Source organism: Giraffa tippelskirchi, chromosome 14 (genome assembly GCF_054371585.1).
Source record: "Giraffa tippelskirchi isolate mGirTip1 chromosome 14, T2T-mGirTip1v1.2.pri, whole genome shotgun sequence".
Lineage (NCBI taxonomy): Eukaryota > Metazoa > Chordata > Mammalia > Artiodactyla > Giraffidae > Giraffa > Giraffa tippelskirchi.
The window spans coordinates 7,047,256-7,060,364 of record NC_137288.1 but is presented as its reverse complement, the minus strand read 5'-3'; the positions used below and the strand labels follow the sequence as shown (position 1 = coordinate 7,060,364).

Below are 13,109 nucleotides of genomic sequence, written 5' to 3'. Positions count from 1 at the left end.
GACCCACTCCAGTACTCTTGCCTGGAAAATGCCCTGGACGGAGGAGCCTGGTAGGCTGCAGGCCATGGGGTCGCGCAGAGTCTGACACGACTGAAGTGACTTAGCAGCAGCAGCAGCAGCGGCAGGACAGTATGCTATTGGGAATACAACAACACACACAGATCCAGATCGATGGAATAAAGTTGAGGGTCCAGAAACAAACCCCAGCATCCATCGTCAACTCATCTCTGACACAGAAGGGGAGATTATCCAAATGGGAACAAGAAAGCCTCTTCAATCAATGTCCATGGGAAACCCAGACAGCTACATCTGAAGAACGCTATTGGTTTGGATCTCAGACCACCTCAATATTGGGGAAAAACCTCACCCTAAAGACTGATGTCATGAGATAGCTAGAAAGAAGCGTAGGTCAAAGGCTCCTTAACATCAGAGTCTCCTTGCCATTTGCTGGGCGGAGGTAGAAATGGGTCTCTTCAATTAAGGGAAAGAGGTACACGAAGTACACCAATGGGTTTCCATCCAATGGAACCTCTTCACAACAGAGAAGCTAAGCATTCACAAATGCAAAAGATAGGAAACGGAACACGAGAGACTCCTTCCAAGTGGTGTATCTGAGAAGGGGTTCATATGGAAAGAGACGAAGAATGCACAGCACTCAGATTCCAAGAAACACCACCACCACCCTTGACCCTTCCCCTATGACCAACTCCGACCTGAAGCCTTTCTCTCCCTCTAACCTATCCCTAAAACATAACCCTCATCTAATCATATACATGTGGAATTCCTAGCATCCATCCATTCACACACGAGAGAGAAAGAGGAAGACACAGAGGGAATTGAGAACGGAAAAGAGAGGGACACAGCCAGAGAGAGACACGGAACCAAAGAGAGGAAAGGAGTCGATGGTCCAGACTTTTCCTCAATCTGTCTCGAAGGTAGAAGCAATGACAGCGCCCATCCACCCCAGAAGGGGGAAAAGGACGGAAGGTTTGCAGAGGAAAAGACAAGAACGCAGGGAGCCATTAGAAGCTCAGCCACCCGCAGAAGCCGAGCTGGGACACTTGAACAGAATCTCAATGGAAACAGGACCAGAAAGTTGGCTACTCTTTTCTACAAGAGAGGGAGACCTTCGAGTCTTCCTTTCGGTCCTCCAACTTGGATGCGGGGTCTCAAAACAGTCAGGAGGGGGAGTGCCTTTTCCTGGGTACCACGGCACATCCAGGCCTCGTTCTGCCCCATTCTGTGCTATGTCAGCCCTGGATGGAATCTTTCTTTCTGAAGTCTCAGCGCACGAGCTCCACGTGATATCGGCCCCAGGTGGAAAGGCATGGAGCTGCTCGTAGGCCGACAGACCTAGGAAGCAGATGGGAGAATGACCCCCACTCTGCAGATGGAGAGACTGGGGAAACCCTGAGGGGCATATGCTTGTCCAGGGCCACACCACTTATGAGAAGAAGGAGCCTGGTCTGAGAGCAGCAGGGCCCTCGGAGCTCAGGCCCTGGCTGCACCCAGGCCTCCCCAGGGCTGTGGGCTGGGCTGTGTGGGCGTCTCTGTGCCTGCACATGGCCTAAGGGGGGTGGTCGAGCAGTCAGAAACCCAGAGATTCCCTTGGGAAGTTTTGGGGAAGGGACCTCAGCACGAACCCCAGGCGATGATGTCACCTGCCGGCAACAGAACCCAACAGAACCCGCAACCCGGGTATCCAGGCCTCCAGAGCGGAGAGGAGCCCCCAGCCAGATCACTTGCTGCCAGGATGTTCTGCTGTTTGCCCATGCCCAGAGGCCGGGGCCTCAGGAGAGCTCACAGGCAGTGTGCGTGGGCACCCTGTCGACGTTGGCTCAGGACACCCCCGAGAGGCCTCTGGCCGTTTGCCCGGAGAAACAGAAAGGTAACACGGGGAGCCCCAGGCCGGGCCAGGCCACCTCGCCCATGCCACCCGGAAACACCGGGTCCTTTGCCTGTGTGTGTGGATGCGGGTTTCTCGGGGTGTGTCTCCCTCAAGGAAGCCCAGGCGGATGTGGGGTCAGAAGCCTGCGGACAAGTTGTGTCCACACCCCAGGGGAGAGCAGGCTGGGCCCGATGGGGAGTGTGCGGGCAGCGGCGGCCGCCCAGGCTGACCTCACACCCACAGGTGGGTCTCTTTCCTCCCGGGTGGGGATCTGAGCAGACACACGTCTCTGACCCTTCTGGGAAGAGAAGTTCGAGCAGGCAGAAGCAGCGGTTCCACTGGCCAGGCCCAGCTTGGAAAACTCCCAGCATGGCTGGCTGACGGTCACTGTCGTTGCAGAGCTTCCCACGTGATGAGGCCGAGGACGGGGACACCCCATCCACCTCCCGGAGGGAGGGGTCGGAGCACCACCCCCCCGCCCGTGAGGCCCAGTGCAGGCTCCAGGTGAGCGTGCCCACGGAGGCATCAGCCCCACCGGGGGAGAAGAGGAGGCGGGGAAGGCCTGCTGCAGAGACACCGCCTAGGATACACCCGCCGGCCCAGTCTGAGGCTGCCACGGAGCTCAGCACACCCGGCTCCGACCCAGAGTCCCGAGAACCCCGGCCTCTGAGGCAGCAGGAGGACCTGGAGCCCAGCACGCCAGAGCACAGAGGTGAGGACGCTGGGGCTGCTGCACGGGAGTGTGTGGGGACGGGGTGCTGAGCTACACAGGGACGAGTCCCCGAAAGCTGCTGCTGGGCCTGCAGCAAGCACTGGCCTCACACCCCCCGCCCCCCGTCTTGCACACTTCAGTCCCAAAAGACATCCGACGCTGGGTATTCTTTGGGAATCTCTTGGAAGCTTTCTGTCCCGGGATACGCACATGCCAAGGCTGGCCTGTGGGCAAACTTTGCTTCTCCCCCAGCTCTAGCACTGACCTCCAACTGGAACCAGGCTCCACTTCCCAGACCTGTCCCTACAGAGGTGGTGGCTCCAGGTGCAGGACCCAGGGATCCACCGAGGGCAGATGGAGAACCGAGACTTGCCCTCGCAGAGACACCAGGCCAGCTGGGTACTGGCCAGCACACTGGGCAGATCGGATCTCCGTGCCTGCAGGACCCCCAGCCCCAGGCACTGATGTCCCACCCCCTCAGCCAGAACCTCCACCTCCACGTGCACCTGTACCTGCTCGGGCTCTGGCAGGACAACCCGAGGCAGAGGAGGAGTCACCGCCTCGGCAGGGAGAGCCTGCCCTGGCTCCCGCGCAACACCCAGACGCCCACGATGACTCACCCACCCCTGCAGGGAGAACGAGCCCCCGCTCTGGACAGACACCCAGAGCCCTTGCCGGAAACACCACGTCCAGGGGAGCGGTCGGCTCTGCAGCCTCCATCCCTGTCTGCTCACCGTGGACGCCGGCAACTCGGTCTGCCCCCAGGGGACATGGAGTTCCTTTCCCCTGAACTGCTTTGCATTTGGTTTGTTTCCACCTTTCTGGTGATGTTTTCTTTTTTGTATGGTTTCCTGTATTTTTGTTGGTTAAGTTGGGATTCGTAAACTTTCTCATCATTGTTGCAATTTGGGAACACTGTTGTGTAACTCTGGTGATACTGTGTTACCATCACCACTTGGTAGTTTCAGACCCGTTTGATCTTTATGCCCCACCCCCCAACAAAGCCTGGATTCAAGGCAAGCACGCCCTGTTCATCCCTTCCCCCGATCCTGAACACAATTTCATCTTTTCTTTGTGCATTCCTTCCTATATTCTTGGTGTCCCCAATCAATGACTCTCCGTGAAATGACTGAAGCAGTGTTTTTCGGACTCTCCACCTACTGTAAGACTCCATTGGAGAGTTCTCATTTTTATGTCATTTGAACTAGCCTTTGATATCTGAAAGGACGGTGTACGTCCTTTCAAGATACCATGTGCCAAACGAAGCCCTTTTGGCCACTGCCATCATTATCTCCAGGCAGGCATTGCTGTTTCAAGGGTGACATCTCAGCCAGAAGGCAGAGGCTGAGCTCGTCTTGTTGCACCAGCTCCCAAAAGAAGCCAAGAAAGGGAGCTGGAACAACAAACCACCCCAACGCCCAGGAAAGCGTTCTTCATGACAGAAGGCTAGAAAATGACCCAACATCCTTGTGGCCCAGAACCCCTCTAGAAAATCACTGTTCCATAAAAAAGAGAAACACATGGGAAGTTCCAAGGAGAGGCAATGCCCATGGCCAGTGTACTTTAGAGACGGCCTGAGCGCTCCGGGGAAGACACGCACCGACGGAACCCCTTGGGAAACAGCAGGGATTCTCCTCACCGTCGTAAGGGTTTCCTCTGGGGACAACCTGCCCTGGGCACCACATGAGGGAGCAGACCGGCTTCTCTTCCTCTGCCCCCACACCATTCACTCATGAAGGCAGCTCAGGTGTTCTCATGCCCTGCCTGCCTGCCTGCCTGGCTCATCCGTGAGCTGTGACCACCTCCAGGGCAGGACTCCACCTTCTCCTCTCTGTGTACCGTGCATCTGCACACAGTGGGCTTTCAGAACCTTAGACTTGAGCCATTCCCACTCAAGCCAGAACCCTCCCCAGGAAGGAAAACAGCTGTGGAGTCATTTTGGCCCCAGCACTGGTTCCGAAACCCTGGCGGCTCCTACAGCCTCTACGGCGTGAAGAGGGAGGTCCCTTTTGACAGAGCTTTCCGGCTCTCAGATCTAAGCTGTTGTTTCACTGTCAGCTGTGTCTCTTCCGTTGCAGCCAGGTGGGCCACGCTGCTCCAAAGGAGCTCACAAGCTGAGTTTCAAGGGAGGACAGGGATGGCTACAACGTGCTGCAAACTGAGTGAGGGTCCCCACAATCCTCAGCAAAGGTCTGTGGTGTGCAAGTGGGGAGTAGAGGGCCCCCAAGTTCCAAAGGAAGGGAGGTACTCGGGAGCTAAAGCCCTTGGCCGCTGTGGTAGCAGCTGCAGATGGCAGCTCGTCCACAGTGCACTTCGAATGAGGTCATATGAGCGGGACTCTGGAAATGGCTCCGAAATCGAGAGAAAGGGGTCAGGGTATGTGGGAAGCCGGCGGGGGTGGGGGGTGGATGAAGGAAGGTGTCCCTCCTCTCTCCAGTGCAATTTGGTTTGGTGAGTCTCAAAGCTACCAGATGGCACTTCCCAAGTCAGGCCCCCACAGGAATCAGGGTGGGCTGCGTGCCTCGGCCCCTGCCACAGGGACAAGCCACACCAGTGGCCTCCCTGAGCTCCAATGGCCGGATCTGGGGGTTCTGTCTGGGTGCACACCTCCTTGCTGTGGCCAAGTTCCCCCCTTCTCTGAGCACCAGCTTCATCCTCTCGAATGAGGACATCGAATGCTACCTTGGCACGTTACTCTCTTCATCCTGTGAAGACTCATTAGGCTTATCCTACAATTACTAGCTGGCCCGAAGAGATATCTCCTGAATCCAGATTAAGCTGGAGTCTCCCAGGCTCATCTGGCATGTCTTCCCTGAAGTCTGCCAAAACCCACACCATTGCATTTCCAGGGACTCCCCTTAGCCAGCTGGGCAGAAAACCCAGCATGCTTCAAACAAGCTGACAGACAAGCGGGAGAGGACTCACGGGCAGAAGGTTTCCCTCAGGTCTCGGGTGGAGCTCTGGGACCACAGCAGCAACGGGCCATCCCAGGCCCTGGGCTCAGCAGCGCCCTCATTCTCAGGCCGGCGGCTCTGCCCTGAGGGGAGCGGGAAGGTCACCAACTGCCGCAGGCGGACCTCACGCCCCTCCCACTGCTGGAGCCTGACCTCCCCCGGCCCCACCCCTTCCCCTACCCCAGCAGGACGACAGCTCGTCTTCCCCTGGCTTCCAACGTCAGGCCCGGCCCTGGGCCCCGATTGGGCACTGCCCCAGCCCGGAGCCAATCACAGTGGCCAGGGAGGTGGAACGCACCGATTGGCCAGGGCCAGGTCATGTGACCATACTCCCCAGGAAACTCAAATATTACCAAGGTTCCCTAAGAAACCAATGAACAAAATTATCCAGTAAAGGCAAACCGTACTTTTTAATGAGGCCAATGTCACAGAAAAAAAAAAAAAAAAAAGCTTCACCATGAACTGCTCAAGGAAGCTAGTAAATAAACTTTCAGAAAAGTTTAGTAGTTTTTTTTTTTTTTTTTTAATAGGGTGACGGAGAGCTATACCTTTCCCGTCTATGTGAATTTAGGTTTAAACTAGATTTCCCTTGGCTGTTATATAAGACAAAAAAACCCACATCACCCCCTTTCACTCACCCCCACCCCCCAAAAGTGTTTTAATGTATTGAATTTTTCTGTCCTCAGTTGTGTCTGATTCACGGCAACCCACGAACTCTACACAGCCAGGCTCTTCCGTCCATGGAATTCAGGGCAATTTTTTCTGTCCCAGTCAATGCCCACCCTGGGTGATCCAAAGGCAAGGGCTCAGAGGCCCCTGAGAGACTAACTCCTTTCAGCTGAGCACAGAGCTGGCTCCTCACTGGGATGCCTGTGGCCTGGGGCTCCCAGAGGGGAGAGCAGCACTCGCCCCACCGTGTGGTCACTGCTGGAAGTGCAGGCTGCTCCTCACTCCCCCTTGACAGTGTCCCTGACGGCAGAACAGTGTGAATCGAATCAAGGTGGTAATGCAAACTCCAATGCAACCAAACTCCCCACAAGGTCTCCAAAACCACTCAGGAACAGGGAATTGGAAACTGCAGGGGATGACATGAATGGAGATGGAGACTTGACACCTTACACCGAGTTCACTTCCACTTATCCCTAGACAAACTTTCCGTGAAAACTTGTCACCAATCTAGAAGAACAATGAGCAGAAACCGGACACGTGCTTTGAGTCTTCACACACAAAACTAAAAGGCAGTCCACAAAAAAACCCAGAGAATACAGTGGACTTGGCAAAATCAAAGATATCTACTGTGGGAAAGACCTCATGACAAAAGCAAAAGACAGGTCATACATCGCCAGACGAATGAGTGGAAACACAAAGCTTATCAAGGATGTGTCTCCAAACAGACAAAGAACACCAACACAACAAGCCTGTGAAAACTAGGGAAAGGTCTGAAGGGACACCAGACTGAGGAAGACACACACAGAGGATCCCGGATGATGTCCAGCACTGAGGGCCTGAAGAAACAACAGTCTAGTTGCACCCCCTCAGGCCTGTGTGACCGTGGATGAGGCCTCTGTTTCCCGGTGGCTCTGAGAGATGGACAGGGAGGAAGGGGAAGAGAAGTCACTTGCATTTCTAATACTCACAGCAAAGTCTTCCAACGAGAAGGGAATTATCACCCCCACTGACAATGCCATTCACTGAAGTGATATCCACGAGTCCATCTAACCCAGAAGGGAAGGATGGACCTGTTCTCACAAAACGGCGAGAGATGGAAGAAGGAAGATCAAGCCCACACCAATCACTGGAGAGAGAAGCTGTGCTCAGGGCTTGAAAAATTCCTATTGGTAAAATGATGTCACAGCCCCACAAGGCAATCCACAGCTTCGATGCTATTCCTCCCAAAATGCCAATGCATTTTCGCACCGAACAAAGAATTGCAAAAGGGGTTACGGAAACAGAAAAGAGCCTAAATTGTCAATACAATCCGACGAAAAGGCCCCGATACGGACATCCAAGGTTGTGTGAAAGGAAATTAGACGACCAAACTAGGATCCTCAGGAGAGTATCGGAGAAGGCAATGGCGACCCACTCCAGTACTCTTGCCTGGAAAATGCCCTGGACGGAGGAGCCTGGTAGGCTGCAGGCCATGGGGTCGCGCAGAGTCTGACACGACTGAAGTGACTTAGCAGCAGCAGCAGCAGCGGCAGGACAGTATGCTATTGGGAATACAACAACACACACAGATCCAGATCGATGGAATAAAGTTGAGGGTCCAGAAACAAACCCCAGCATCCATCGTCAACTCATCTCTGACACAGAAGGGGAGATTATCCAAATGGGAACAAGAAAGCCTCTTCAATCAATGTCCATGGGAAACCCAGACAGCTACATCTGAAGAACGCTATTGGTTTGGATCTCAGACCACCTCAATATTGGGGAAAAACCTCACCCTAAAGACTGATGTCATGAGATAGCTAGAAAGAAGCGTAGGTCAAAGGCTCCTTAACATCAGAGTCTCCTTGCCATTTGCTGGGCGGAGGTAGAAATGGGTCTCTTCAATTAAGGGAAAGAGGTACACGAAGTACACCAATGGGTTTCCATCCAATGGAACCTCTTCACAACAGAGAAGCTAAGCATTCACAAATGCAAAAGATAGGAAACGGAACACGAGAGACTCCTTCCAAGTGGTGTATCTGAGAAGGGGTTCATATGGAAAGAGACGAAGAATGCACAGCACTCAGATTCCAAGAAACACCACCACCACCCTTGACCCTTCCCCTATGACCAACTCCGACCTGAAGCCTTTCTCTCCCTCTAACCTATCCCTAAAACATAACCCTCATCTAATCATATACATGTGGAATTCCTAGCATCCATCCATTCACACACGAGAGAGAAAGAGGAAGACACAGAGGGAATTGAGAACGGAAAAGAGAGGGACACAGCCAGAGAGAGACACGGAACCAAAGAGAGGAAAGGAGTCGATGGTCCAGACTTTTCCTCAATCTGTCTCGAAGGTAGAAGCAATGACAGCGCCCATCCACCCCAGAAGGGGGAAAAGGACGGAAGGTTTGCAGAGGAAAAGACAAGAACGCAGGGAGCCATTAGAAGCTCAGCCACCCGCAGAAGCCGAGCTGGGACACTTGAACAGAATCTCAATGGAAACAGGACCAGAAAGTTGGCTACTCTTTTCTACAAGAGAGGGAGACCTTCGAGTCTTCCTTTCGGTCCTCCAACTTGGATGCGGGGTCTCAAAACAGTCAGGAGGGGGAGTGCCTTTTCCTGGGTACCACGGCACATCCAGGCCTCGTTCTGCCCCATTCTGTGCTATGTCAGCCCTGGATGGAATCTTTCTTTCTGAAGTCTCAGCGCACGAGCTCCACGTGATATCGGCCCCAGGTGGAAAGGCATGGAGCTGCTCGTAGGCCGACAGACCTAGGAAGCAGATGGGAGAATGACCCCCACTCTGCAGATGGAGAGACTGGGGAAACCCTGAGGGGCATATGCTTGTCCAGGGCCACACCACTTATGAGAAGAAGGAGCCTGGTCTGAGAGCAGCAGGGCCCTCGGAGCTCAGGCCCTGGCTGCACCCAGGCCTCCCCAGGGCTGTGGGCTGGGCTGTGTGGGCGTCTCTGTGCCTGCACATGGCCTAAGGGGGGTGGTCGAGCAGTCAGAAACCCAGAGATTCCCTTGGGAAGTTTTGGGGAAGGGACCTCAGCACGAACCCCAGGCGATGATGTCACCTGCCGGCAACAGAACCCAACAGAACCCGCAACCCGGGTATCCAGGCCTCCAGAGCGGAGAGGAGCCCCCAGCCAGATCACTTGCTGCCAGGATGTTCTGCTGTTTGCCCATGCCCAGAGGCCGGGGCCTCAGGAGAGCTCACAGGCAGTGTGCGTGGGCACCCTGTCGACGTTGGCTCAGGACACCCCCGAGAGGCCTCTGGCCGTTTGCCCGGAGAAACAGAAAGGTAACACGGGGAGCCCCAGGCCGGGCCAGGCCACCTCGCCCATGCCACCCGGAAACACCGGGTCCTTTGCCTGTGTGTGTGGATGCGGGTTTCTCGGGGTGTGTCTCCCTCAAGGAAGCCCAGGCGGATGTGGGGTCAGAAGCCTGCGGACAAGTTGTGTCCACACCCCAGGGGAGAGCAGGCTGGGCCCGATGGGGAGTGTGCGGGCAGCGGCGGCCGCCCAGGCTGACCTCACACCCACAGGTGGGTCTCTTTCCTCCCGGGTGGGGATCTGAGCAGACACACGTCTCTGACCCTTCTGGGAAGAGAAGTTCGAGCAGGCAGAAGCAGCGGTTCCACTGGCCAGGCCCAGCTTGGAAAACTCCCAGCATGGCTGGCTGACGGTCACTGTCGTTGCAGAGCTTCCCACGTGATGAGGCCGAGGACGGGGACACCCCATCCACCTCCCGGAGGGAGGGGTCGGAGCACCACCCCCCCGCCCGTGAGGCCCAGTGCAGGCTCCAGGTGAGCGTGCCCACGGAGGCATCAGCCCCACCGGGGGAGAAGAGGAGGCGGGGAAGGCCTGCTGCAGAGACACCGCCTAGGATACACCCGCCGGCCCAGTCTGAGGCTGCCACGGAGCTCAGCACACCCGGCTCCGACCCAGAGTCCCGAGAACCCCGGCCTCTGAGGCAGCAGGAGGACCTGGAGCCCAGCACGCCAGAGCACAGAGGTGAGGACGCTGGGGCTGCTGCACGGGAGTGTGTGGGGACGGGGTGCTGAGCTACACAGGGACGAGTCCCCGAAAGCTGCTGCTGGGCCTGCAGCAAGCACTGGCCTCACACCCCCCGCCCCCCGTCTTGCACACTTCAGTCCCAAAAGACATCCGACGCTGGGTATTCTTTGGGAATCTCTTGGAAGCTTTCTGTCCCGGGATACGCACATGCCAAGGCTGGCCTGTGGGCAAACTTTGCTTCTCCCCCAGCTCTAGCACTGACCTCCAACTGGAACCAGGCTCCACTTCCCAGACCTGTCCCTACAGAGGTGGTGGCTCCAGGTGCAGGACCCAGGGATCCACCGAGGGCAGATGGAGAACCGAGACTTGCCCTCGCAGAGACACCAGGCCAGCTGGGTACTGGCCAGCACACTGGGCAGATCGGATCTCCGTGCCTGCAGGACCCCCAGCCCCAGGCACTGATGTCCCACCCCCTCAGCCAGAACCTCCACCTCCACGTGCACCTGTACCTGCTCGGGCTCTGGCAGGACAACCCGAGGCAGAGGAGGAGTCACCGCCTCGGCAGGGAGAGCCTGCCCTGGCTCCCGCGCAACACCCAGACGCCCACGATGACTCACCCACCCCTGCAGGGAGAACGAGCCCCCGCTCTGGACAGACACCCAGAGCCCTTGCCGGAAACACCACGTCCAGGGGAGCGGTCGGCTCTGCAGCCTCCATCCCTGTCTGCTCACCGTGGACGCCGGCAACTCGGTCTGCCCCCAGGGGACATGGAGTTCCTTTCCCCTGAACTGCTTTGCATTTGGTTTGTTTCCACCTTTCTGGTGATGTTTTCTTTTTTGTATGGTTTCCTGTATTTTTGTTGGTTAAGTTGGGATTCGTAAACTTTCTCATCATTGTTGCAATTTGGGAACACTGTTGTGTAACTCTGGTGATACTGTGTTACCATCACCACTTGGTAGTTTCAGACCCGTTTGATCTTTATGCCCCACCCCCCAACAAAGCCTGGATTCAAGGCAAGCACGCCCTGTTCATCCCTTCCCCCGATCCTGAACACAATTTCATCTTTTCTTTGTGCATTCCTTCCTATATTCTTGGTGTCCCCAATCAATGACTCTCCGTGAAATGACTGAAGCAGTGTTTTTCGGACTCTCCACCTACTGTAAGACTCCATTGGAGAGTTCTCATTTTTATGTCATTTGAACTAGCCTTTGATATCTGAAAGGACGGTGTACGTCCTTTCAAGATACCATGTGCCAAACGAAGCCCTTTTGGCAACTGCCATCATTATCTCCAGGCAGGCATTGCTGTTTCAAGGGTGACATCTCAGCCAGAAGGCAGAGGCTGAGCTCGTCTTGTTGCACCAGCTCCCAAAAGAAGCCAAGAAAGGGAGCTGGAACAACAAACCACCCCAACGCCCAGGAAAGCGTTCTTCATGACAGAAGGCTAGAAAATGACCCAACATCCTTGTGGCCCAGAACCCCTCTAGAAAATCACTGTTCCATAAAAAAGAGAAACACATGGGAAGTTCCAAGGAGAGGCAATGCCCATGGCCAGTGTACTTTAGAGACGGCCTGAGCGCTCCGGGGAAGACACGCACCGACGGAACCCCTTGGGAAACAGCAGGGATTCTCCTCACCGTCGTAAGGGTTTCCTCTGGGGACAACCTGCCCTGGGCACCACATGAGGGAGCAGACCGGCTTCTCTTCCTCTGCCCCCACACCATTCACTCATGAAGGCAGCTCAGGTGTTCTCATGCCCTGCCTGCCTGCCTGCCTGGCTCATCCGTGAGCTGTGACCACCTCCAGGGCAGGACTCCACCTTCTCCTCTCTGTGTACCGTGCATCTGCACACAGTGGGCTTTCAGAACCTTAGACTTGAGCCATTCCCACTCAAGCCAGAACCCTCCCCAGGAAGGAAAACAGCTGTGGAGTCATTTTGGCCCCAGCACTGGTTCCGAAACCCTGGCGGCTCCTACAGCCTCTACGGCATGAAGAGGGAGGTCCCTTTTGACAGAGCTTTCCGGCTCTCAGATCTAAGCTGTTGTTTCACTGTCAGCTGTGTCTCTTCCGTTGCAGCCAGGTGGGCCACGCTGCTCCAAAGGAGCTCACAAGCTGAGTTTCAAGGGAGGACAGGGATGGCTACAACGTGCTGCAAACTGAGTGAGGGTCCCCACAATCCTCAGCAAAGGTCTGTGGTGTGCAAGTGGGGAGTAGAGGGCCCCCAAGTTCCAAAGGAAGGGAGGTACTCGGGAGCTAAAGCCCTTGGCTGCTGTGGTAGCAGCTGCAGATGGCAGCTCGTCCACAGTGCACTTCAAATGAGGTCATATGAGCGGGACTCTGGAAATGGCTCCGAAATCGAGAGAAAGGGGTCAGGGTATGTGGGAAGCCGGCGGGGGTGGGGGGTGGATGAAGGAAGGTGTCCCTCCTCTCTCCAGTGCAATTTGGTTTGGTGAGTCTCAAAGCTACCAGATGGCACTTCCCAAGTCAGGCCCCCACAGGAATCAGGGTGGGCTGCGTGCCTCGGCCCCTGCCACAGGGACAAGCCACACCAGTGGCCTCCCTGAGCTCCAATGGCCGGATCTGGGGGTTCTGTCTGGGTGCACACCTCCTTGCTGTGGCCAAGTTCCCCCCTTCTCTGAGCACCAGCTTCATCCTCTCGAATGAGGACATCGAATGCTACCTTGGCACGTTACTCTCTTCATCCTGTGAAGACTCATTAGGCTTATCCTACAATTACTAGCTGGCCCGAAGAGATATCTCCTGAATCCAGATTAAGCTGGAGTCTCCCAGGCTCATCTGGCATGTCTTCCCTGAAGTCTGCCAAAACCCACACCATTGCATTTCCAGGGACTCCCCTTAGCCAGCTGGGCAGAAAAC

At 55.7% G+C, this 13,109-nt stretch overlaps 2 protein-coding genes and 1 long non-coding RNA gene across 3 annotated transcripts in view; 2 read left to right on the top strand and 1 right to left on the bottom strand.

The window, feature by feature from the left end:
• Positions 1-13,109, bottom strand: part of LOC145534158 (uncharacterized) — a 116,732-nt gene that overhangs the window by 42,338 nt on the left and 61,285 nt on the right. Inside the window, exon 10 of the long non-coding RNA XR_014074286.1 lies at positions 5,526-5,637. This is a non-coding gene — a long non-coding RNA (uncharacterized LOC145534158). The remainder of the gene's footprint in view (positions 1-5,525; positions 5,638-13,109) is intronic.
• On the top strand, positions 1,719-5,245 carry LOC145534038 (uncharacterized). Its single transcript, XM_081561404.1, has 3 exons — positions 1,719-1,888; positions 2,288-2,600; positions 2,853-5,245. Exons 1-3 carry the CDS (start codon positions 1,754-1,756, stop codon positions 3,482-3,484), a joined length of 1,080 nt encoding a protein of 359 aa, XP_081417530.1. The 5' UTR covers positions 1,719-1,753; the 3' UTR covers positions 3,485-5,245.
• LOC145533842 (uncharacterized) lies at positions 5,647-11,923 on the top strand. Its single transcript, XM_081561183.1, has 3 exons — positions 5,647-9,518; positions 9,918-10,230; positions 10,483-11,923. Exons 1-3 carry the CDS (start codon positions 9,282-9,284, stop codon positions 11,112-11,114), a joined length of 1,182 nt encoding a protein of 393 aa, XP_081417309.1. The 5' UTR covers positions 5,647-9,281; the 3' UTR covers positions 11,115-11,923.

Bases quoted from the DNA above. Each gene is read 5' to 3' on its own strand.
- LOC145534038 (XM_081561404.1), top strand. From the start codon at position 1,754: ATGTTCTGCTGTTTGCCCATGCCCAGAGGCCGGGGCCTCAGGAGAGCT. The intron at 1,889-2,287 runs GTAACACGGGGA...CTGTCGTTGCAG, and splicing joins TTGCCCGGAGAAACAGAAAG to AGCTTCCCACGTGATGAGGC. The intron at 2,601-2,852 runs GTGAGGACGCTG...CTTCTCCCCCAG, and splicing joins CAGCACGCCAGAGCACAGAG to CTCTAGCACTGACCTCCAAC.
- LOC145533842 (XM_081561183.1), top strand. From the start codon at position 9,282: ATGATGTCACCTGCCGGCAACAGAACCCAACAGAACCCGCAACCCGGG. The intron at 9,519-9,917 runs GTAACACGGGGA...CTGTCGTTGCAG, and splicing joins TTGCCCGGAGAAACAGAAAG to AGCTTCCCACGTGATGAGGC. The intron at 10,231-10,482 runs GTGAGGACGCTG...CTTCTCCCCCAG, and splicing joins CAGCACGCCAGAGCACAGAG to CTCTAGCACTGACCTCCAAC.